Source organism: Strix aluco, chromosome 29 (assembly GCF_031877795.1).
Source record: "Strix aluco isolate bStrAlu1 chromosome 29, bStrAlu1.hap1, whole genome shotgun sequence".
Lineage (NCBI taxonomy): Eukaryota > Metazoa > Chordata > Aves > Strigiformes > Strigidae > Strix > Strix aluco.
Genome location: NC_133959.1, coordinates 4893112 through 4916847, shown reverse-complemented (window position 1 = coordinate 4916847; position 23736 = coordinate 4893112). Strand labels below are relative to the sequence as shown.

Sequence of the window (23736 nt, the reverse complement as noted above, 5' to 3'; positions counted from 1 at the left end):
TGTCCCCCATGGGAGACTCCTCCCTGGCCCTGCTGCACATCCCACTCGCCTCCCAGCCCCCCATGGCCAGGGGTGCTCCATGACACCCCATAACCCCATCCACATCCTGGGGCAATGGCCTGGCCACTGCATCCCACATTGCCCAGCCCCAACTCACTGGGCACTGGCCAGCATGGGGAGGATGCTCCAGCCCCCCAGGGTGTTTCTGACCCCCCAAGGGGATGCTCCAGCCCCCCAAGGGTGCTCCCAGCCCCCCCAAGACAGGCCCCGGGTGTGTGGTCCTGCATGTGCTGTCCAGGCGTCGTGGCTGCGGGGCTGTGGCAGCCCGTGGGCCTCCCTTCACCGTCCCAGCCTCCAGGCATCGCTCAGGCATAGGATGACAAAGGGAAGCTCACAGGGGGCAGGGGGGGCCGCGGCCCCGCACTCCTCTGCCGCCGAGCGCTCCTGCAGACGGAGGAGAGACGTGAGCCAGGAGGGGAGGGAAGGAGGCAGGAGCCCGAGGGGGCCCCAGCCTGCGCCGCATCTGCAGGGGGTAAAAACCAGCCCACGGAATCAGCCCGGTGTGACCCGCTGGCCCCGGCGCTGCTTCTCCCCACCCCGGGGACAGTTTGGGACGTGGCGGGTGCGCAGGGTGCGAGCAGGGCCACGTGCTGGGACAGCGCTGGCTTTTGTGGGGGGCTGGAGGTGGATGTGTGGGTTTGCGTGTGCGAAGCCGAGGGGGTGAGGAGTGCGGCACCGAAAGGGCAGCGCGGGGGCGCACGGGGGGGGGGTGTGTCTGCACATCCACGTGTGCCTCGGTGTGTGCGCGCATGTGTGTGCGTGGGCACAGCGGATGTCCCTGTGTAAGTGGGAATGCGTGTGCGTGTCTGCCGGCACACGTGTGTGCACGGGGCTGCGTGGGTCTGTCCCGCCATTGCCTACCCACAAAGGCCAGGCCCAGGTACCCTTCCCAGGCACAGGGGGACCCCAGGGCCCACTAGGCACCCACCACCCCCATCCCCCCTGCAGCCAGCAGGGCAGGGTGGTGGGTGCCCCCTGCACCCCACGCTCCCTCCTCCCCATGTCGTGATGCCACACTCGTTGTCTCTCACCAGGGAAGCGCTGGTGGGTGTATGGGTGCAGCTGCGGGCACACCGGGATGCTCCCAGCATCTGTGCTGCTCGAGGAGCGGGGGCAGAGGGGCTCTGCTCCCCCAGACCTGCCGCCCTCCCTGGCCCCCGCTGGCCCCCCTGGCCCCAGGTCGCTGTCTCACTCACCTGGCAGGGCAGAGCCAGAGGCTGCTGCCAGCGCATCCTCTCCTCTCCTTGTCCTTTCCTGGCCCCTTCCCTCCATCTTAGCCAGCGCCGTGCAGAGCCCCTCGCCCTGGCATCCCTCCTCCAGCACCCGCCCCTCTCCCCAGCCTGACCACGGATGGGATCCTTCCCCTCTGCCCTTTTATACCGTCTTTGTTCATATGACAAGCACGTGAAAAATCAGGGCAGAGCTCGGAAAAAAGCCCCTTAAGACGCTTTAATTCAGTTTCCTGGATCCCATGACTGAGCTCGGCCTGTGAATGGGGTCTCATGACTGTGGCACGCAGGCCCCGGCCATCAAAAGCCCCATTTATGCCCCAAAAGAGACTTAAACCCCTTTTGGCCGGTCACCCAGTGAGCCCGATGTCCCCCATGCCCAGCCTCGGCTGCAGCCCCGTCCACACCGGCATCGCGCCTCTACTGAGGGCTCATCGCAGCGGGTATCCCGTCCTTTCCCCGCGGGACCCCGGAGATGTCCAGTACGTTGTCCCCTTTCACAGCCATTACACGCAGGCACACGCAGACGCCCCGCAGCCCAGCCCTGTGCCCGTGACTCTGCAGCGATGGCAGCAGGAGCCGCCTGTGTCCAACTCCTCTGCCTGGGGACTTTAAAACGATCCGGGGGGACGCCTGCCTTGTCCCCTCTCTGCTGTGACTGCGGGAGGGACCTTGGGGACACTCTGAGGCCTGACTCTGCCTTTCCCCTCCTCCACGCCCTGCTGAGACCACAGTTTCGGCAGATTTCCCCTCCAGGCACCAAACCCTGTCCAGGTCCAGCCCCAACCCAGCCCCCTTCCTTCCCCATCCTGGTTCTCCCAAACCGTGGCACCAGTGGTGGGGACAGAAGAGCCGACCAGTGGCTCACAGCCCGGTTTGGCCCCACTGGTGGGGGACGCTGCACCCAGGACCCCTGGGGTAGGTCTGGCTCATGCCTTTTGGGGACCCTGCAGCTCACATACGGGTTAGTGCTTCTCCCTCCTGCCTCACTCCAGCTGCTCGTGCCCAGGTGAGGACAGAGCCTGAGCCCTCTTGGGCCAGGAGGATCCCGACCCAAAAGCCCTGATCCCTGACACGGACGGGTCACAGTCACAGCTCCCCACCATGGAGGCAGCAGCCAGCGATGTTCAGCTCACCTGGATCTCATGCACTTGAGCTGGGTCTAAATTTTGGGGATCAGGCTGAACTGTTCTGTCCTTTCACCTTGTTGGTTTTTTTTTTTGAACAGAGGCACAGTAAATACAAACTCAGGCCACCTCAACATCCCCCCAAACTCAACCCGAGCTCTGAGACATCCCGCCGGCATTGCAGAGCCACTCTAAAGCATCCGCAGCTCAACAGGAAACAGGCAGCAGTAAGAGGATAAAAATACCCTTGGTGCAAACAAAAGGTCTCTATGTCAGGATTAGGGCACCGTGGGCTGCTCCAGCCCTGCTAATCGGGGCCGGGGCCAGAGGGGAACAGGGCTGGGCGACCGCGGTGGCTTTGGCTTCCAGCACACGTGTGAGCTAAAGGCTCTAAAATCACCCAGCAGCTGTGTGCGGGGAGCTGGGGAAGGGAGGGGAGGGCTGGGGGGATGCTCAGGGAGAAGCCAGACAACCCGGCTCCTGGACCCCTGGAAAAGGGGGGACACCACACAGAACCCCAACATCCAAATCCTCTTCTAGCTCCTGCAGAGCCCCAGTGCCAAGGAAGGGTGCCCCCTTGTCCACTGGAGCACCCTGCTTTGGTCCCGAAGGGAGGTGAGGGATGTGTGGGGGCCAGGGGGTCCCGTGCCCCCTGCCTTGCCCCCCCCCATGTCTCCCAGTCCTCAACAATGGGCGCATTTGAGTGCTCTGAGCGTGGGGCTGCGGTGAGGCCCCACCACAAGGCCCCTGAGCCCCTCCGAGAGCCGCCTAAGGAGATTATCGCTCCTCACATGAGCCCGCCGGGCCCCATGGCCTCGCACGGGGGAGGTGGGGACACGAGGGTGACAGGGAGGGGGGAGCCAGTGCCTGGGAGCCTCGCAGGGGTCCCTGCGGGATGCCCCACACGCCTGCCCCTGTGGCCAGCACGCACCAGGAATGGCAGAGGTCCCCGTGCAGCCGGGGGCAGAGCTGGGCGCAAAGCAGATCAAAAAAAAAGATTTGCTCCCCCCAGGGCCACTCTGCCTGCTGGGGACCACGACGTGTCCCTCACGATGCTGGCCCTGGTCCATCGACAGGCCGTGGGGACGTGTGCCCCTCCCCGCAGCACACCCAAGCCCCCCATGCCCCAGCTCCGAGGGGACTGAGGCCATCCCCAACCTCTGCCCCCGCGATCCCAGGGGATCCCCTAATGAAATGGGACAGGGGCTGGTGAGGGAACGGGGTCCCCGTTGTCCCCATGTCCTGACAGACCTTTGCAGCCTGGTCCTGGGGGGCCCCAAGGGCTCCTTCCCCACGTGCTGGCACCTTGGGGCTGCGCGGCCCCCATAGGAGGGTGACAAGTGTTGGGGATCCGGCCAAGTGCAAATTCCAGCGGGGAAAGCCGAGGGACCGGACCCCACGGGGGCTGGGACTGGTCCCCCCCCAGCTGGGTGCCAGGGAAAGGGCGCACACAGGTAAAACGTTAAACCTCTGCTCTTTATTCGGTGCCTGGTTTCCTCGCCCCGTTTGCCGAGCGCGCCGCAAGCGAGCAGTATGGAGGAGGTTTTCCAGGGGTGACCTGAACACGGGGAGGGCTCTGAGAAGGCAGAGCAGGGCCAGACTGGAGGAGGGGGTGTAGGGCAGGGGGGGCACCTCCTCCATGTATCCCCAAACTCCCCTTGGGGACACGGCTTTGCCCCAGCCACGGGGTGGACACCAGGCACCCTGCCACCACCGGCGCCGATCCCGGGAAAGCTCCGTCGAGAGCAGGAACTGCCACCTCCTCCGTCCCGCCCCGCAGCGATGCCGGGGAGGGGGCTGGACCCCCAGCCCCTCTCCAACTCGCCTTATTGCTATAGTCAGAGCAGCAGAGCAGCCAGGAGGAACTCAGGAGTTCGCTGTTTTAGGAGAGGGGACGAGGACATGTCCAAAGCCAAGGATACGCCGTCGAGAGGGTGGGCTCTCATCTTTCTGGGGAAGGGGGAAGGAGGGAGCTGCCATCTCTTGCCAGCCCGGCCGGTGGTGCCAGCAGCGCCGGGACTGACACCAGGAGGGAGGAGAGTTGTGCTCGTGTCCAGGAGGAAACACACTGTCCGCTCCAAGGCCTCCTGCTCTCTCCCAAGCCTGGAGCTGAGGCTGTACAAACTCATTGCACCTCCAGCAGCAGGGACTGGGGAGGGACACTGGGAGAACTGGAGAAACAGGCAGGAACCCCCTGTCCGTCCCCGCACCCTGCAGCTAGTTGCGCTGGCTGGCCAGCTCCTGGGAGATGAATTTCCGAAGGCGCTCGAGGTACTGGCTGTAGAGTTCAATGTCATTGTGCCCGGCCCCATCCACCCACAGCGGCTCCACAGCCTTGGGGCAGCGTTCAAAGAGCGCCAGGCCGTGGGAGAAGTCGATGACTTCGTCCTCCGTGCCGTGGATGATGAGGACGGGAGAGGTGATTTTGGAGATCTTCTCAATGCTGCCAAGAAGGTGGGTGGGGAAGAGATGAGAGAGGGGGGTAAGTACAGGGATCAAGGCACTCCCATTCCTCCTGCCCCCCCAAACACATCCCCTTGGGGAGAGGGACCAGGAAACGCTCTTTGATCACAGCAGAGCATGGGGACACGGAGCTTCTGCCAAGGATGAGCTCCAGGACAAGACCTCCCCCAGCGTGACAGACGAGGACCGGACAGCGGTGACAACAGCCCCAAGGGACCAGGCAGGGCTGACGGAAACTGCTGTAGGACAGCACGAGCGCAGCCCCCCCCCGCATCGGGATCAGCCAAGCCAGGCTTTGCGGAGTGGAAGCAGGGTCGTTCTCAGCCCGGCCCCAAAGGCTGCACGAGGCCATCGAGAGACAGAGCGTGGGCTGGTGGCTCCCAGCCATGGCTTCCGGCTCAGGGACCGTCCCTCGGGCCCTGCTGGCCTGGCTGCAGGGCAGAGGCGAAGCAAGAGCTTGTCCCACCCCAGCGCTGCCTTTCCCTGCCCCTGCTGTCTGCCCAGGGGGAAAAAAACCCCAAGAAATTACCCTTGGGGTAGAGAGGTGTCCCAGGGACCCCCGGGGCTTGCGATACCTGACAAGGGGCCAGTGGCACAGACCTAAAGCTGGCGGGCAAAGACACTGGGACAGGAGGTGATGCCACCCAGGGACATGGGGGTGCACACATGGCATGGTCTTCAGGAAGGGGCACGGTGACCCCAGGGAGGGCTACAACCCCCCCAGAGGGGACCGAACGTGAGGCAAGAGGATGACAATGGGCATGTTTAAGCCTATTATGGGCAACAGGTCCACAGTTTTCACCACAAGCCCTCTCGTGGCCAGGGCTGGCATCCAGGACAGAGCTGGTCTGGGCACTGCTCCCCCAGAGCTGACCCTGGTCCCTTCTCAGGCCACTCACTTGGGGAAGGCGTCGAACCAGTAGGTCTTCTTGGTCTCGGGGAAGGCGACTCTCATGCCAGAGGTGAGTGGGGAGTGGAGCACGATGGCAGCGCACTCGTAGCGGGAGGCCAGATCAACTGTGGGCACCGTGCCGATGCTCTGTCCGTATAAAATAATGTTCTCCGGGCTGATCCCATACCTGGGAGAGGAGAGGGCAGGTCAGTGCCCAAGCACCGGAGTCACATCGCCAGGAGATCACAGGCGGTCACCCTGCTCTGGCTACAGCACCCTGCAAGGCTTCCTGGGGTGGGGGGAAATGGGGCTCTGTCCCCGCTGCTCCTCGCAGCTGTGCCCAAAGCAGCTGCCCTGCACCCCTGGCAGGACCAGGCAGCAGCCAGGACTGAGCTGCCAGATGAGCTGGGGGGGTGTCGAGGCTCACCCTCGCCAGGAGCAGGGTTCCGGGTGGGTTTGTGAACCCCAGATCGCAGCTGCATGGGGCAGCCCCCAGTTCCTGGGGCACGCTACGAGCCAGGCCTGGCTGCAGGCAGGGCAGAGGCAGAGCTGTCACGGGCTGGGGAACCAGGGCTGGGCACAGCCAGGGGAGAGCCTGGGGACAGCAAGACAGGGAGCACAGCTTGTGCCACCGTCATACCCCTGCAGCATCCCTGCCCCTCCACAGCCCCCAGCCCGCTCCCTCTGCAGCTGCCTTCCGGCCACCCCTTCCCGTTATGAGTGGCCCGGGTTCCCTCTCTGGGAGATTTCCTGTTTTCCAGACTGCCGGCCCGCAGGGTTTTCCTGGCGGCAGCATGGATGTCCTCCCTTCCCCCTGCCCGGTGCCCTGCTCACCGCGTCCGCAGCGCCTGCCATGCGGCGTCGATGTCGGAGTAGAGGTTCCTCTCCGAGGGCTTGCCTGTGCTCACACCGTAGCCCGAGTAGTCATAGGAGAAGATGTTGCAGTTGATGCGGGTGCCCAGCCCGATGTAGAAGCTGCTCATCTGCCCCAGGTCCACGGCGTTGCCGTGTGAGAAGAGCACCGTGTACCTGCAGCACCGCGGAGAGACGGGCACGGTGGGTTAATCGTGGACTCAGCTGCGGGTGCCACCACACTGCCCGGCCCCGCCAGCAGCTCGGGGATGCCCTGGGCAGCACCAACCCATCTGCTTCGGAGGCCGAAAACCAAACCCCAGGACACGAAGAGCCAACACCCCTCTGGCCACCAAGGAAGGTCCTGGCGACACCCCCAGTTCAACCCTGGGATACCCAGACCCTCCTCGTCACCCAGGGCCAGGGGCTCGCTCCCAGCAGAAACAGGCAGCCTGAAGGTAGGATGATTCTGTTCAAGTTTTTGAGTCTATTTTTGGAAAAAAGCTCAGAATTTGGGGCCGTTTGCCCAATGGGGATTTCAAGTAAGAATTCTGACAGCGGATTTTTTTCTCTCCTGAGTCTGGCAAGACACCAGATGCTGGGAGAGAAGTGAATTGTGGGAGTGACAAGGCACAAGAAATTTCCACCATAAGGGGAAAAACAATGTTAATCATAAAAATTAACACTAATAGCACAATGATGGAAGCTTGGCTCTCTTCTGCTGAAGGGAGGGAGCAGGACCTGCTCCCTGCTGAGCCCCCAGAGTTGGTCCGAGAAGTTTGCAGCCAGGTTGAGCCATCATGTCCCAGCCCGGATGCCCCAGAAAGCCCCAGCAGTTAAGGCGGTGGCAGGACGAGCTGCAGGGAGGACAGACCTGATACCCCAGGGAGTTTGGGAGGGCCAGATTCCCCCAGCCCGGGCCCTTCCCTCCAGCCCCACAGCCTGGGCTAAACAGTTGCTCCCAGGGGCCGGTTGGGAGCGGGGCCAGCGCCAAGCCTCACGGTGGCAGAGCGCGGGCAGGCAGATGCACAGGCAGAGCAATCCTGCCGACAGCTTCCTCTCTCCGGGGACACACGACGCAGGCAGGGTCGGAGCGGATGTCCCCACCGGGCAGCCCACAGAGATCTCCTGTAACGCAGCTCTCCAACCCCCACGAGAGCCATCCCCCCTCGCCCCAAGCCCACCTGGTGGGTTCAAAGCCCTCGCCCAGCTGAGGGCAGACGTGGGCTGCGTTCCCCCGCACAGAGATCTCTGCGGACGCCGTTCCTCGGAGGGCACCTTGCTCCCGGGAGGATACTGGTGTGTGTATGGGGTGCTGCAGGCTTTAGCACCTGACCTCTCTCCACACCTGAACCCCCACATCGTGCCACTGGCTCAAGGAGTGGCTGCTGAGTCCCCTCCTGTCCCCACACCATCCCCTCATGCCTAGGCACTGGCAGCTGGGCGGGGGTCTCCATCCCGCACTCCAGCTTCCCAGTTTACAGACCCACGCGGGTGACCAGTAGCAGGTTGTGTCTAAATCCCTCCTGGCTTTTGCTCTTCTCACTCCTCTTCAAGAATCAAATGTGCCCATGAATTAGACTAAACATGCAGACCTGGGTTGCTACAGGCGTCTCCTGGCCAGTGCAGGCTCTCGCCCATCCACGTGGTCACCGCGGGGCGAGTGGCCGGCACAGATTCCCCGGCACTCACAGACACTCGGTTCGCAACCGGAGCGTGACGTCACCGGCGTGACATCGGGGAGGGGGGGGGGATCTGCGGGACAGCCTAGGGAATCCCCACATCCCTACAGCCTCCAGCTTTGCCTCCGCTCCATGTTTAACCCCATTCCCAGTTGCAGCCACAAGCCAGACCGGTCCCGGGAGCTGAGCTCACCCGCCCCGCAGGATGCCTCCAGAGCCCCGTGGCACGGCCAGCTCCTTCAGCAAGGCGCCAGGTCAGGCCGGGGCATGGAGGTGGCACTCAGCTGAAGGAGGGGACGGGACAGGATGGCACCGTGCCCACCAGCACTGCACTAGCCCAACACGGAGCCAACCAGGGTCAAACTGCTGGCAGCAGCACCAGGCCGGCACATCGACGAGCAACTCACCTGGCGCCTGGCACGCAGCGGACGTACATGCAGCCGACGCGGTTCCCTCGGCTGCTTTTGGTGACGAACACCTCGATGTTGTCCAGCTCCCGCTGGGAGTACTGGAAATCTGCCCGGTCCTTCAAGTGCAGCTTCCACCGCCCCGCGGCACCGCCGCGCAGAGAGCCGGTGCTGGTGCTGCCCTCGGGCTCGGGGACCACGGCGTAGGTGGGCTCTGGGGGCAGGAAGGCCAGTTTGGCAGCGATGCGGCTGGGGCAGGGAGGGCAGCAGAAGAGGCAGCAGAGTTGACTGATCGACAGCCCGTTCATGACGGCGGCGAGGTGAAAGGCCCAGAGCGAAGGAGTATCCAAATCAGACAGACGGCCCCGGAGAGGCCCCGTCCTCAGCCGGCCCTCGGCACGGCTGCCGCCGGCAGTCCGCCACGGGCCGGGGCGCTGGTCGGGGCTGGGGCGGCCGCCATCCGTCCCTCTGCGGGCAGCAGCGGTGGCCTGCGGGCAGGTCAGGCAGCAGTGAGGGCTCTGTACCCCCAAATCCTGCCCCGGTGCCCCCCAGTCCCCAAATCCTGCCCAAATCCACACCCACGTGCCGGCGAACACGTGCACCACGTCCCTCCAAGCCAAGGGGCTCACCGTCCCCGCCTCGAACACACACACACAGAGCGCACACCCACCTCTCACAGCCCCCGCGCTCATGCTGAACCCCCCCCCAAAAAACAAGCCTCCTTCAACACTTCCCAGCCCACACACCCCCACACCACACAGCGCAGCCCCTGCGTGCAGGCCCACGCCGGGGAGGCGAGGACGGCAGGCGCAGGATCACACACACACACACACACACACACGCTCCGCAACAGCCGCACGGTCGGTGGTACAAAGGACACAGCCCCTCCAGGACCCCCCCGGATGCCAGCACAGGCCTGGCTGCACAGGCATGCGGCAGGAGTGCCGAGCTCCTTAAGAAAAAGGGGAGGGGGGAGAAAAGGAAAAAAAAAAAAAAAAAGCAACTATTTTCTGCAAGTTTAGGCACAGGCTCGCACAGAGGAATGTCAAACCAGCCCACACCCCAAGGAATTTGCTCCATCTGCTTCCGAAGGGCTGGGAAAGGGGAGGAAAGGGTGGAAGAGGGAGGCCTCCCGCCCAGCCAGGAGGGGAAGGCATGTGGCACCGAAATATGCCGAAATATTCTGAAATATTCAGAGTGAAGGGATGCACCGTGCCCCGGCCCTGCTGCAGGCCTTGTGCGTCGGGGCCCAGGGCTGAATTCGGGTCTCCCTCGGGCCGGTGGCCACCCACAGCGATGCCGGGGCCGGCGTCGCACCCGGCACATGGCAGCCCTGGCCACCTCCCTCCCCTGGGGTTTGGTCCCACGGACCAGGCGTACCCGCGGCGGATGGGGGTGTCCGGTGACCGCACACCTGCACGGGCACGTCGGGGCGTGGGTCCACGCAGGCGGAGGCAGGAGCTGCCGGCGGCGCACGCGCCGTGTGTCACGCTCGCGCCGTGTGTCACGCTCACGCCGGGCTGAACCCCAGCACCGGCTGGGGACACGCACCCCCCTGGGCACCCGCTGCCCTCGCCCCACAGCCAGCACGGGGGGCGGATCCGCACCACACCCCCACCCTGACCACACACCCACTCACCCCTTGCCCGGCGTGGGGGCCGGATCCACGCTACACACACAAACACCCCACAGGCAGAGTGGGGGATCCACACTGCGCCCACTCACTGACCCGAGTGGGACCCCCCCACACCCACGGAGCCGTGTGGGACACCCCCCACTGACCATCGTGGACCTCCCCCTCCACTGACAGGCATGGGACCCCCCCACCCCACACACACTGACCAGGGTGGGCCTCTCACCTTCCACTGCCTGGTGTGGGCCCCCCCCCCCACTGACCTGCGTGGGCCCCCCACAACTGACTACTATGGGCCTCCCTCCCCCACTCACTGCTGTGGGACCCCCCCACACACACACTGACCCGTGTGGGACCCCCCCGCTGACCAGCACGGGCCTTCCCCCCCCACTGACAGTCATAGGACCCCCCACTCCACACACACTGATTGGTGTGGGCATCGCCCCCCACCACCACTGGCCGGTATGTGGGGGCCCCCCCACTGCCTGCTGTTGGACCCAGACACACACACTGACCCGTGGGGGACCCCCCCCCGCACCCCAGCACTGACCGGTGAGTGCCCCCACCCTCGCTGACCAGCGTGGGCCTCCCACCCCACTGACAGGTATGGGACCCCCCTCCCCACGTCCACTGATCGGTGTGGGCCCCCCCGCCACTGCTGCAGGCCTCCCCCACACACACGCTGACCAGCGTGGGCCCCCCCGCGACTGCTGCGGGCCTCACTCCCGCACTGTGGGACGGTGGGACCCCCACAAACACACACTGACCGGTGGGGCCCCCCCACAGCTGCGGGCCCCCCCACACCCACGCACTGACCGGTGGGGGTTCCCCTCCCCCACACTGACCCGTGTACGCCCTCCCCCCCCCCGCAGACCACCCGCTCGTGCCTCCCCCCTCCCCCCTCCCCCCTCCCCCCTCCCCCCGCCACGGCCGAGGCAGACCCGTGTGTCCCCCCCTCCCCGGTACCTGGACATGCTCCGCCGCAGCCCGGCCCGGGCCCCCCCGCGCTCGGGGCTGCCGAAGGGACGCGCGGCCGCCGCGGACCTCCGAGGCGGGGGCGGCGCTGCCCAGCGGCCCGCCTGCCCCGCCCTCGCCTCTCCCGGAAGTGACGCCATCGCCCCGCCCCCCGTTGCCAGGGGAACGGCGCGGCCTTCCCGCGGGGCCGCGCTCCCGTCATGGCCGCCGGCTGCCAGCGCCGAGGGACGCGGCGGGACGGGCCCACGCACGGAGGCCGCGCCTGGCCACGATACTTCCCCCTCCCAAATCCAGATGCCAAACACCGCCTGGCTGCCCCAGAATGGATACGGGGGGGGGGAGGCGGCTTCATCCCGGGCCTAGGACCCACCGCCTCCCTCCAGGTCACAAGCGCTGTGGGGTCCCACTCCAGCCCTGCAATCGCGGGTGGAGAAAGCAGCTCCCCCACCGAGGGGGAATCCAGCCTCCCGGGGCCTGGGGGAATCAGTTTGGAGAAGAGGAGGCTGAGGGGAGACCTCATGGCCCTCTGCAACTCCCTGAAAGGAGGGTGCAGAGAGGGGGGATGAGTCTCTTGAGCCAAGGAACCAGCGGCAGGACAAGAGGGAATGGCCTCAAGCTGCGCCAGGGCAGGGTCAGACTGGCTCTTAGGAAGGATTTCTTTGCAGAAGGGGTTGTTGGGCGTTGGAATGGGCTGCCCAGGGCAGGGGGGGAGTCCCCATCCCTGGAGGGGTTGAAGAGTCGGGTTGACCCAGCGCTGAGGGATCTGGTGGAGTTGGGAACGGTCAGGGTGAGGTTCATGGTGGGGCTGGAGGAGCTTCAAGGGCTTTTCCAACCGAGATGATTCTGTGGTCCTCCAGGGTCTAGGGGTACCGGATACAGCCCCAGGCTACCGCCTGTGTGGGAAGAGAAACCGGGAGTCTGGGTGCCAGGAGCGGGGCATACCAGGCACGGGTAGTTATTATCCATGGAGCACCCGAGGCACAGAGCCCCGCAGCCACCCCAGAAGAGCCCAGAGCTGAGCTGGCGCCACTGTGACACATCCATGCCCATAACAAACCACCCACGGCATCCAGCAAACTAGACTGTATTCATATTTACACTTATGAAGAGGAAGGAAATAAAAGGGAACAGGTAGGTGGTGGAGAAGCAGGCGGCTGTCCCTTTGCCACGCAGGCTTTCCCGCTGCATCCATGGGAGCTGCCTCCCTTCCCCTGGGGCTCGCGACCTCCGTGTGAACACAAAGCAAGGGGTGGTTGCAATCTCTCACAGCTTCCTCCCGCCCCCCCCCCCCGCCCCGAGAGTGACGGCTCATTCTCAGCCAAAACCTCAATGGCAAAACCCAGCCTCGCCACACCCCACCGGCATCGCTCTTACGGCCCGGGTGTGTCCTAGCACTAAAACGTGCCGCCACTCGCGTGCTCCAGCCGTGGCGCCAATATTACCCAGAAGCAAAAACCTGAGGAAAATCCCTCCGCGATGGGCGAGCACTGCTTTTGTTGAAATTGGATAGGAAAATCAAAACCTTTGGCATGATCCCCCCGCAATCACAGGGGCAGAACTGCCATAAGCGGGGGAGGAACTCGGCACTTGGAAGCAGCTGCTGATTTCCCCCGGCTGCCGGTTCGGCCCCTGCGGCTCTGCTCTCCGCCGCCCTTGGATGAGCCGATGCCGAGGGAAACGCTTCCAAAGCGTGGGACAGCCACAAGTGGGGCAGAGGCTGCTGCTTTTCCCCCGGGACTCATCTGGGTTTCTCTGCTCGTGAGACCGCCGAGAGCCTTGTGGCTGCAGCCCCGCTCCCGCTGTTCCCAGGGAGGGGAACCCCCGGGGCAGGCGCAGACCCTGCGTGGGGCAGAGGTGGCTTTCGGGGCGCCCCACGAGCTGCTGCCTGCCTTGCGCTGTGCGCCCGAGCCCTGCGTTTCCCTTTCTAACAGCCCAGAGCCCTCCACAGGTTTTTTCTGGAGCACCACTGAGCCCAGCATTTGGCTTTCCCTGCACCCCAGAGCCCTCCACGAGCGTGTCTATGTGCACCCCAGAGCCTTCCAGGTGTCTTTTGGGGCGCTCGAGTCCTCTGAGCATGTTCACTGTACCCCAAAGCTCTCCTTTTGCCCCTCCTTGCACCCTGGAGCCCTCCCTGAGTCTCCCAGCACCCCTGAGAACTCCAGAGTCTTTCAGTGGGCCCAGAGCCGTCCAAGTGCCTCTCCCTGCTCCCCAGGGCTCTCTGTGGGCTTTTCTGAAAGCCCCCACTTGTGCTTCTGGGCACCCCAGGACCCTCCTTGTGACTTTTCACGTACCCTGCAGCCCCCCACGTGCCTTTCCCTGTGCCCCAGATCCCCCTGTCCAGCTTTCCAAGTGTCTCCTGGGGATCTGGCCCTGCCTCTCGTCCCACGGGGACAAGCAGCGAGGCGGGGGAGCAGAGCAGTTGGGTGGCTTTCCCGAGCCAACGTGCTCGTTAGGGGAGGAAGGTTCTCACTGAGTATTAGCGCAGCCCATGGGGAGGAAGGGTCCCCCCCTGTCCGCCTGCGAGCAGGGACAGGAAAGAAAGCAGAGGTTTGGCGATCTGAGTTTTGTGCACAACCCTGATGAGAAAGAATCGTGTAAGGCAGAAGGCAGGGAGCAGAGGGGAGAGGAGAGGCGCAGGCACCGCTGGGTTACAACAAACCTCGCTTGGGAAGCAGCCAGTGGTTATTCAGGGGGTGTTGAAGCATGGGAGGCTGGTGCAAGGGTGTCCCGCAGCCCAGCCACGTCCCTGGGCGCAGCACCTGGCAGGCTGGCTCCCTCCCTGCGGCGAGAGGTACGAGGCAGCGAGCGGTACTTTCCCAAAGGTCCTGACCTGCGGCTGGAGCGTGTCTACGTCGCTGCAAGCCACGAAATAACTTCACTGTGCCGGTACTCTGCTGCTTGACCATCCCGGTGCTTCAACAACAGCATCTCAAAGGGAAGGGAGGGCTACTGGGGGTGTTAAAACTACAGAATCATCTTTTCTGCGTCTGAGAGCAAACACCTCTCCGGGAGCAGAAGGCAGCATTGCTGCCCAGATTCCCCAGCTCCCAGTTTTACATCCACCACAAAGAGACAGTGGGACAGACGGGAAAAAAGTCCAGCAGCTGCTCACGGGCTCCAGCCATGAGTCCCAGGCAGTTTGCAGGACTCGGAGCTGCCGGCTGAAGGGAAAAGCTGCCCGGCAGAGCCCTGCTGCCTGCGCCACGCAAACCGCCCCGGCGGAAGACAAGTCTGAAGGTCTTAACACTGGAGCAGCGGGGCGGGACGGTCCCTTTTCCTTTGGGAAGCTGGTTGAGAACGGATCAGCTGAGCTGTGGCTGTCAGACAGGAGGGGAAGGAGAGACGGAACGCCAACTGTCTGCCAAAGAAGTGCGAGGAGTCCCTGTGTCTGGGTGCTGGTTTGTATGTGCTGCTGGAGTCCCCATCGCACCACCGATGGGGCTGGGAGGAAGAGGAGGAAGGCTGGGAGGAAGGGGAGGAGCACCAGGCCACCTGGCTGCAGTTCGAGCTTCTCAGCCCCCTTCACAACTTCTGGATCTTCTCAGCGATAACGATGGGGTTCTCCTTACGGATCTTCTCGGCGGCTTCTGCCTTGTAGTCGTAGGGGCAGGCGTGCATGTCGGAGTACCGGTGAATGGCACAGAACAGGTTCCCGCAGCGGCAGTCGAAGCCTGAAGGGGAGGAAGAGGAGAGAGACAAAGCCGCGTCAGTCCCCCTCCAGCCGGACAGGAAGGCGGCAGGGCCCCCGCTCCTTCCTGCCAGGCCAGGAAACTCCACTACTGCAGAAAGAGGGTCAGCAGAGGGAGGGGGCTGCCGTCCCCAACAGGCAAAAGGGAGTCTCAGGGTGGGGAAAGCTCACGAGTGGCTCTTTGCTCTCCTCTGGCTTAGCAGCTCCCATGAGCGCACGCGTGCTCTGGGCAGCCCCAGCTGTCACGGCAGTGGGAAATGCTCCCATAGCAGCTGCTCTCCACGCTCCCCAGGGACAAGGGACATGCCGGGGACTGCAGAGTGCCAGATTGCTAATCCAGACCAGGCTCCCCAGGCAGCGAGCAAGCAGCCTGAGCTGGAGCTGAGCCCTCCGAGCCAGCCTGGCTCCCCACGCATCACACAGCAGCATCTGGGCTGATCAGCAGTAAGCCAGCAAAGCAGAAAAACCTTCACCTTGTTAGGATCCCTTTTGAGCTATTTAGGCTTCAAAATTCATAATTTAGTCACTTCGCTTGGAGACAATGCTGTTCAGAAGTGCTGCTGTTATCCCAGCACACAGGGAAACTGAGGCAGGGAGGGGGTTTGCTGCAGGGCAGCAGACCAGCTCCCCACCAGCGAATCACACTCTTTCCAACTACAGGCCGTACAGACCACAAACACCTTGCTACGAGGTGTCAGTTTACTCCTATTTGAGAAAACTCATTTTATCCTAAATGCCCTGAATTCACAGCTCTCTACAAGTCAATTCCTAAAGGAGAGGAAACTTCTCACAGTTTGAAGCTCTTAAGCAAACACTCATCCAGAAAAACAATCCTCCCTGCAGATGTGAAGGCTGGGCACAGAGTACCCTGACCAGTCTCGGGTTTATAAACCCAGATTTATTCTAGGACAGCGCCCTCAAATCTCCAGGCAACTTTGGGGCCCACAGTGCCAGGCGCTGGGCAAACCTCCCGGGCCAGACTCTGCCAAAGCAGCTGACATCGATGAAAACAGAAGCATGTGTGCAGCCCCTGGCTGCTGAACGCACAGAGAAGGCCAAAGAGGCGAGCGCTCCGCTAGAACAGCGTGACCTGCCCCTCTCCAGAGTTAACTTCTTCCAGGGAAACACTAAATGTTTTTATTAACAAACCACAGCCAAGTTAACTGCTTCACTTTCCAGGGGCAGTTTTCCCACTGATACCAGTCACCTGACACCATCTCAGTACCTCTCTCTTCAGCTTTGCAGGCTGAACGCTGAGAGCCATCCTGCTCTCAGGAAGCTACTGGTGGAAGTCAAGTAGCATTAACAAACGGGATGAGTCTTGGAGTGGGATTTTCAGCGTGGGTCTAACTCGGTTCATGTCACTATTATGAAAGCTCTACCGTTGACTTGAATAGGAGCAGAATTAGATCCACAGTGAGCACTGCCTTTGCTTCTAGAAGCAGCTTCTGCCAAGCAGCAGAAATAACCCGAGAGGCTCCATCCAGTTCCACAACCCTGCACCCCAGGGCTGGCAGGGACCCCGACAGCGAGCGGCAGATTCCCCAGGCTACGCCTTGGACAGCGCTGTTCACAGGCCAGAGCTCCCCTCCCACCTTCCCTGCAGCACCCCGTCTTGTGGATGTAAAGTACTTTTCAGAGGGGCACCTCCATCCGCTGCCCCACGCCGACCCTCTGAACCCAGGCGGTACCGCAGCGCAAGCAGATCTGCTCACAGGGCTATGAAACCAGACTGCTTAGGCCACCGGCAAGCTTTCCCACAGCCAGGGTCTTACCAGTTAGCCCTATCTTCTTCCGGCAAGTGAAGCAGCGATTCTTCTTCTGTTTCGGTTTTTCTGAAGCTGTCTTGCCCTCAGCTGTGTTCTGGGATATTTCAAGCAGGGTACCTGAAACAGAGGCAAGAGTTTTGCTACCCTTCTTGATTAACCAAGCAACACATTCGTTTTATTACAGGAGCTGCTTAAGGCCCTAGCGATTCTGGGTCTGTGCCAGACACCTCTGTGTGCACATTGCCCTCACCGACACACCCCAAACTGTGAGATTTGCCTCGTTCCACAGAGATCTACACCTCACACAGCCTCATGTTTTCTCTCTGTTTCAAATTCTTTAAGTCCAAGGCTCAGAAACACCAAGGAGATATTTAGCTAAGGCACAGGTAAGGTACCGTGATGCCATTTAGCTCCCGCTCAGAAAAGGTAATACTAAGTAGAATTACCTGGTGCTTGCCATAGGTTAAGCATGCATCTGGGTAGTGCTTAGCTGATGTACAGTAACTCAACTGCACAGCTGAGCCTGGAGTTAATCTTTGCAGGGGAAAAAAAAAAGTTAACCCCTTTTAAGTACTACTAATTATTTTTGCTGACTCTTATGTAAGTGTTCCTCATATGTAGGTCTCAGAATGCTTTACACAGATACTCATCACTGTCTCTAATCTACCAAAAGGAAAACTGAGCTCTGAAAGCCAGATTGTTAAAGGTCACTGACGCTTAGCAGGATTTCCTACAGTACCTAAGCAGGTTAGAGAAGTCAACAGGAGGTAGAAACTCCAACTGCTAGCAGATATACACCTGCAATGCAGGCCACTGAAAATCAGGCTAAGGAGACAAACAGTCAGAGAGAGCTTTGTAGATCTGACCCTAAACAACTTTCTAAAAATCGCACAGTCAGGAGAAAGGGGCAGGCTCTTCCAAGCCTCTCTTTCACCAAACAGTCTCTCACCTGCCTGTCGTAAATTGTCTCCTGGGCTTGCAGGCAAGGAATTACCAAATCCAAAATGCACAGTCATGTGCAGTGCCTAGAGCCTGTTTTTTTAACAACCAATGGCTCTTGGGGTTTTTTTAGCTTTGAATGCAAGCAAACTGTCAGTTGAACTAAAGGCGAGTGTCTCAAACGCAGTGTCACTTGGTTACAGCTCCACTGCAACACAGCGGCTCACCCCGTAGCTCATCAGCTGGAGGATGTACCCCGCTGGGCAACGACACCCCTGCTCCTTTAGCACTTTGCAAACAAAGCGACAGCGCTAACGCTCCCCTCCGAGGGGCAGCTATGCCCCCCATCGCACCGGAGGGCAACAACCAGGCCAGTAGCTGCCCCGGGGGCAGCATCACAAACACGTCTCCTCTCTCCCAAGAATACACTGGATCCGTCTTTCCTCCCTCGAGAGACGGCAGGAGCTGCAGGCAGCAACAGCCGTGCAGCAGGCTGTGGGCCGCTCCGGGCTCTCTGCCATTCACTAGGATAGGCGTCATGGAAGATTATCCTCCTGCCAGCGAGTCGAGGGCTGGCAGCTACTCAGCCCTCAACCCACAAAGCAATCTCTATCGGCCTGCCCTCAGGCACAGCATTTTCTCTCATCCCTGTTTTAGAAACAGACAAACTGTTTTCTCCTTTTGCTAGGTGTACCTTTACTGCTGGGGGGTAACAACTGTCCCCTGGAGTTAGTGGCCAGCATTGTACTTGCTGCTCAAACCGACTGGCGACACGGGTGTCATTCAGACTTCTGCAAAGGCCAAACCAATCAGTCTACCTGATGAGGAAGATGCTGTTGCAACTTCTTCTGTCTTGATGAATTCTTCTGTCTCATTGCTGTTTTCTTCTCGGGATATGCTCATGGCCGTCATCTGATGGGTCACAGGAGTCTGAGCACTGGGGGCATTTGCAACAAACAAATAAATCATAGAGCAGACACAAGTATTCTCTTTTGCTGAACAGTTATGTGGGAGAGATCTTCAACCCATAAAATTAATTTCATTATACTCAGAGGTAGCTCAGGAGTACAGCAGGCCAATTCCCCTTAACATTTGGGATCAAAGTTCTTTATAGACACAAATGGAATGAATCGGTAATGATCTCAGTTTCCTTTTCCACCCAATTATAACTCAAAGGCAAGGCAAGAGCCTATCCAAACAAGTCCAGGGACAGGAAAACGGAGTTATGAGTCAGGACTGTAATGCAATGGTAGAGCTCAATGCAGTACTATCTTCCTTCCTATCAAACATGACCGAGGTCCCTAATCCTGCTGTCACAGCTTCCAGACTGGATCATCTCCAGGTCCTTTCACTTAGGACTGAGTTGAAACCAAACAGTTTAACACAGCTAGTGACAGACAAGCTCTGGCTCCAAGAGAACCAGGATGCCATTGAATTTACTACAGGTTTTAATTTACTTCTGACCCTCTGGTACCTGACTCTGTGCATCAGTCATCATCATCAGGGACATCTCAATCTTCCAGACAAACCAGGGTCACAATGAACAGTGTTTGATCCAGCCCACTTTACAGATCCCCCTGGCCAGACGAAGGATGAGTCTCTGGTCCCCTCTGGGCCCCTGTGTCGCAGAGCTGGTTTTCAGCATGGCCGCAGATCTCCTCCCCCAGACAATGCCCCTACCTGGCTTTTGCATCCTCAGGTGTGGAGTCTCCCTCTGCACGCTGCCCTGCAATTGAATCTGAAGCCATGGGGCTGCTGTTGGGACCACTGGGTGCTACGAAACAAGATTACAGTCTTGGTAAACTCTTAAAAAGGTCAACAACTTCCTTGAGTGCTTGAGAGCCAAGGTGAACGCAGGATGAACACTTTTAGCAGGTGTTAACCTCCTGCTCCCTACCAGGAGCTGGGAGGGCGCACCCCTGTTGGGATCACTCCCAGTTCCCCTATTCTTGTACTCTCCCCTCCGAATTTGTGCACAGGTCTCCGTGGGGATAACACACCAGGGCTGGATGGATCTCCCCATGACCCAGTACAGCTATTCTTACATTAGATCAGGAACGAGTCCTTGTATCAGGATCGTAACATCCCTCTGAAATCAGCTGCTCGTCTTCCTGAGAACTGCGGGCCTCGTGTATGGATCTGTTCAGCTCCTCAGGATCTGCGAGCTCCATTTTGAGGGATGAGGGTTTATTCACAGGAGTTACGTGCTGAACGCCTTCCATTACTGTGTGGTTTTTTTAACATCTGGTAAAACCTGACTTCAGCCACCCATGACACCTCCATCATTCTTTGATTCTCCTTCTCTTCCTCAGCATTGCAAAGCAAACTCTGCATCAGCATAAATATCCTCCTATCAGTATAAACGAAAGTGCTGCAGTTACCAACGTACCTTGAACCCAATTTACTTTGCAACTTCTCCAAGGTACAAGAACCAGATCCTCATCTGCTGAAAGGAACTGGCTTCAATAGAAACATGTTGGTTTATGTCAGCCAAGGATCTAAGTCGGGGTCTTTAGGCAAAACCCTTTGTCAGGAAGAGCTGTGTTCCTAATATAGATTTTGGGTGGGTAATTCAAGGGAAGCCATTATTAGACTCAGGAACAAAACTGCGGAAGATCTCTAGAAGGCGTTTCTCACTGATATTGCAAAGTCTGTACACAGGGCATCTGCACAAACTCTCAGCAAAAGAAAATCCTACTAATGATGGGAAGAGCACCCTTTCTGTGCACCTAGCTGCCTCCCAGCTCAGTGATATGTCAGCTATGTTTAGCTGCAAGAAACAAACCTTTTATGTCACTGCTTTTGACTGTCAATGCTGTTAAGATAAGAAAATTATACAAACCCAAAAGGCCAAATTCTTCCCAAATAAAATTTCATTTCAGGGATTTGTCGCGGTTCCCAGCAGTCAGCACGTAACTCAGGGAGCAAGTAATAGCTAAAAATCTGGGCCACTGTTAGTGCAAATGAAGTTTTACAGCTCATTGGAAGGTGCTGACTGGGATGGGACTTCACAAACATCTGGGACTGGGAAGAAAACAACCGACCCCCTTACAGGGAACAGAAGCGTGCAAAGGCTCAGGTCTTTGATTTAGAGGCTTGGGTCTACACAAAAAGGGAAAGACATGAGTTTTCTAGGAGGCAGTAAATATGCTGGCGGCCTGTACCAGTACCATGCTCTATCCCAGCTGCTTAACGCAGTTTGCATCCAGGTACCCATTTAAGACAGATTTCTCAGACAAAAATCCGCTACCTGGGGGGCTTATCCGGTCACTGCTCTGCTGTCTCTGTAGAAACTCCTTATAGCAAACGGAGCACATCCCGTTGGTCCGGGGGCTGCCATAAAATCCACAGCCTGTGGTACACAACAGAGGCACCTGGGTTTGGTTTGTCTCCTGGGCCATCCTCTCTCCTGCAAGGCGCCAAGCTACAAACAGGAATAAAAATGAGACAGCTGTTAGGGCCGGAGAGCTCGTTCATTGTACGCTGCAGCTGATCGGGAAGGAGCACAAAGGATCCCGAGAGAGTCCGGTTCCTGCACGTGCACGACAACGCAATCCGAGTCCCTTGAGCACAGGACACCCAGGGCTCGTAAGCAGTCACAGGATCCAGGTCCTGGGGCCTTGAGCCATCCGGAGCTCAGCGGCCAAGAGGCTGCCCAGAACCAGGCTGAAAAGCCGACAGGAACCAGCTCCTGGACCTCCCTCCTCACACCACGAGGCTCCCTAAACTCCTGGTGAAAGACAAGCACATAAGATCCGAATGATCCGCTCTCCAATGGTAACAAGAAGTGCCATTGTAGCACAACTAATGACTCCTGCAAACACCGAAACAAAGAATGCCACTCAAACAGCCAGCAGCCAGCCTAATTAGTTACATTTTGCACTTAGCAGCATTTGTTTTCATTTCAAGCCCGTTTTACTTTTTTAGTTCTCAGGAAGATGATGTAAGCGATGCAAAAAAAACCTCCACTGACTCTCAGTTTTGACATACTCATATATTTCCCGACATATGCTGGTGTATAAGGGGAACGTTACCATAGTTAGGCCGGAAATATGGATAAGGTTTCTTATCCTGCAATTCTGGAACACCTTCCCAGGGGAAAGAGCAGACACACTGAAACCTACTTTTAAAATGAATCTTAATAATTTCTCTCTGCATCACACGCCCAGGAACCGGCCCCTTCCAGCCACCCGTGGTAGAGCACTTACCAAACTGCACTGCACCCCTTTAAACCAGAACCATAAGCAATAACTCCCAACAACAAACACCAATTTTGTGTGCGAACAACGCGGCCGCAGCCGGTCCAGCTTCGGTGGAGGACAAGGGGAGAGGACGTTTGTGGGACCACGCGGTGCAGGTGGCTCCAGCTCGGGCACAAAGACGTGACGTTCCTACTGGGAGTGCCCAGCAGCGATTCCCTTCTCCCAGCATGGCAGATGCACAGAGTATCCCCCACTTCACAGCTCACTCTGCCGCTTTCTTTCACACTCCTACAAAACTTGCTTCGCTGAGGGAATAAAACAATGGGAACATGAAATAATTACCCTCCCAGGAGCACTCCCGTGGGATGGAAGTGGATCAGCTCTGGTTTATTCTTCCTTGTCCTCAGCTGGGCGATATGAATCTCTCGTTCTGCGCTCGAGGCTCCCCTTGCAGAGCTCAGACCAGTGTTCCCATTACCAGGCCAGGAGTCCTTCCCAGTCCAAACCGATCTCGACCCTCTGGGAGTGGACCTGGCAGGCTGAATCCCCACGGAGGGAACGGGCTGGGTAACCGCTGCCACACACCGACAAATTTCCAGGAGTTGCTTCTGATTTTGAGTGTCCCTGCAGAGAGAAGGCGACGACTGCTGCAACTTTGGAGGAGTTGAGCTCTCCCTCAGCCAGCAGCCCAGGGGGGAGCTGCAGTGGGAGCCCACAGCACTCGGCTTCACCGCAACACCGGCTGAAATGACCCGCGGGGGAAACCGAACCGCTGCCTCTCCCGCTGCTCTCCTGCACCCCGAGCCGGGGCAGGCCGGGCCGAGCCCGGTAACCCCCCACCTCGGCCAGGGAAACCCGCAGGCCGCCCGCCCGCCCCCTCGCCCTCCGGCCGAGCTGCCCCAAGCCGCTGCCCGCTCGAAGGCCGGCGTTGCCCCGGGGGGAACGTCTCCCCGTGCCCGTGCCCGCCCCCGCCCCCCCCCCCTTCCCTCCATCCCGCGGCCGGGCCCCGCGTCCCGCTCCCCGCCCGCGGTGGAAATCGAGGCCGAGGCTTTGCGGCCTGCGCGGCGGAGGGCAGGGCCGGGCCGGGCCGGACCGCTGGGCCGCGCCGGGCCCCACTCACCGGCGGCGGAGGCGGGCGGCCGCCGGGCCGGGCCGAGCCGGCCGCCGGGAGGCTCAGGCGGGCGGCGGACAGGGCGGGCTGCCGGGAAACATGGCGGGCGCTGCCGGCGGGACCGCGGCCCCCGAGCGCCCTCCCCCGGGGAGGGCCCGGCCCGGGCGGGACGGGGGGGACGGGACGGGGCCGCCGCCTGCAGCCGCGGCCGGAGAGACCTGAGTAGAGGGGCTGGGGTATAGGTGAGCCCCGGCTATAGGGAAGGGGGCTGTGACCCCCTCTGGCTATAGGCACTGGGGTATAGGTGAGCCCCGGCTATAGGGGAGGGGGCTGTGACCCCCTCTGGCTATAGGGGCTGGGGTATAGGTGAGCCCCGCTATAGGGGAGGGGGCTGTGACCCCCTCTGGCTATAGGCACTGGGGTATAGGTGAGCCCCGGCTATAGGGGAGGGGGCTGTGGCCCCCTCTGGCTATAGGGGCTGGGGTATAGGTGAGCCCCGGCTATAGGGAAGGGGGCTGTGACCCCCTCTGGCTATAGGGGCTGGGGTATAGGTGAGCCCCGGCTATAGGGGAGGGGGCTGTGACCCCCTCTGGCTATAGGGGCTGGGGTATAGGTGAGCCCCGCTATAGGGGAGGGGGCTGTGACCCCCTCTGGCTATAGGCACTGGGGTATAGGTGAGCCCCGCTATAGGGGAGGGGGCTGTGACC

The 23736-nt window shown here is 60.3% G+C and overlaps 2 protein-coding genes across 2 annotated transcripts; both read right to left on the bottom strand.

The window, feature by feature from the left end:
• Nucleotides 1–3873: 3873 nt before the first annotated feature.
• On the bottom strand, nt 3874–11433 carry ABHD17A (abhydrolase domain containing 17A, depalmitoylase). The gene is made up of 5 exons (XM_074808719.1): nt 11312–11433; nt 8713–9200; nt 6606–6800; nt 5779–5958; nt 3874–4859 (listed from the first exon to the last, which is right to left on the bottom strand). Exons 2-5 carry the CDS (start codon nt 9018–9020, stop codon nt 4634–4636), a joined length of 909 nt encoding a protein of 302 aa, XP_074664820.1. The 5' UTR covers nt 9021–9200; nt 11312–11433; the 3' UTR covers nt 3874–4633.
• Nucleotides 11434–12388: 955 nt separating this feature from the next.
• Nucleotides 12389–23179, bottom strand: LOC141916270 (AN1-type zinc finger protein 5-like). Its single transcript, XM_074808604.1, has 7 exons — nt 23039–23179; nt 22261–22542; nt 20967–21140; nt 19397–19490; nt 18535–18653; nt 16784–16894; nt 12389–14991 (listed from the first exon to the last, which is right to left on the bottom strand). Exons 3-7 carry the CDS (start codon nt 21115–21117, stop codon nt 14843–14845), a joined length of 624 nt encoding a protein of 207 aa, XP_074664705.1. The 5' UTR covers nt 21118–21140; nt 22261–22542; nt 23039–23179; the 3' UTR covers nt 12389–14842.
• Between the last annotated feature and the right edge of the window lie 557 nt (nt 23180–23736).

What these genes read in the sequence shown, in the direction of transcription:
- ABHD17A (XM_074808719.1), bottom strand. Translation starts at nt 9,020, where the DNA reads ATGAACGGGCTGTCGATCAGTCAACTCTGCTGCCTCTTCTGCTGCCCT. An exon ending in TGGCAGGCGCTGCGGACGCG is followed by an intron (nt 5,959 to 6,605) that starts GTGAGCAGGGCA and finishes CTCCTCTCCCAG; the next exon opens with GTATGGGATCAGCCCGGAGA. An exon ending in TGGTTCGACGCCTTCCCCAA is followed by an intron (nt 4,860 to 5,778) that starts GTGAGTGGCCTG and finishes CCTTCTTGGCAG; the next exon opens with CATTGAGAAGATCTCCAAAA.
- LOC141916270 (XM_074808604.1), bottom strand. Translation starts at nt 21,117, where the DNA reads ATGGCCCAGGAGACAAACCAAACCCAGGTGCCTCTGTTGTGTACCACA. An exon ending in TGACCGGATAAGCCCCCCAG is followed by an intron (nt 19,491 to 20,966) that starts GTAGCGGATTTT and finishes CTTGTTTCGTAG; the next exon opens with CACCCAGTGGTCCCAACAGC. An exon ending in AACAGCATCTTCCTCATCAG is followed by an intron (nt 16,895 to 18,534) that starts GTAGACTGATTG and finishes CCTCTGTTTCAG; the next exon opens with GTACCCTGCTTGAAATATCC.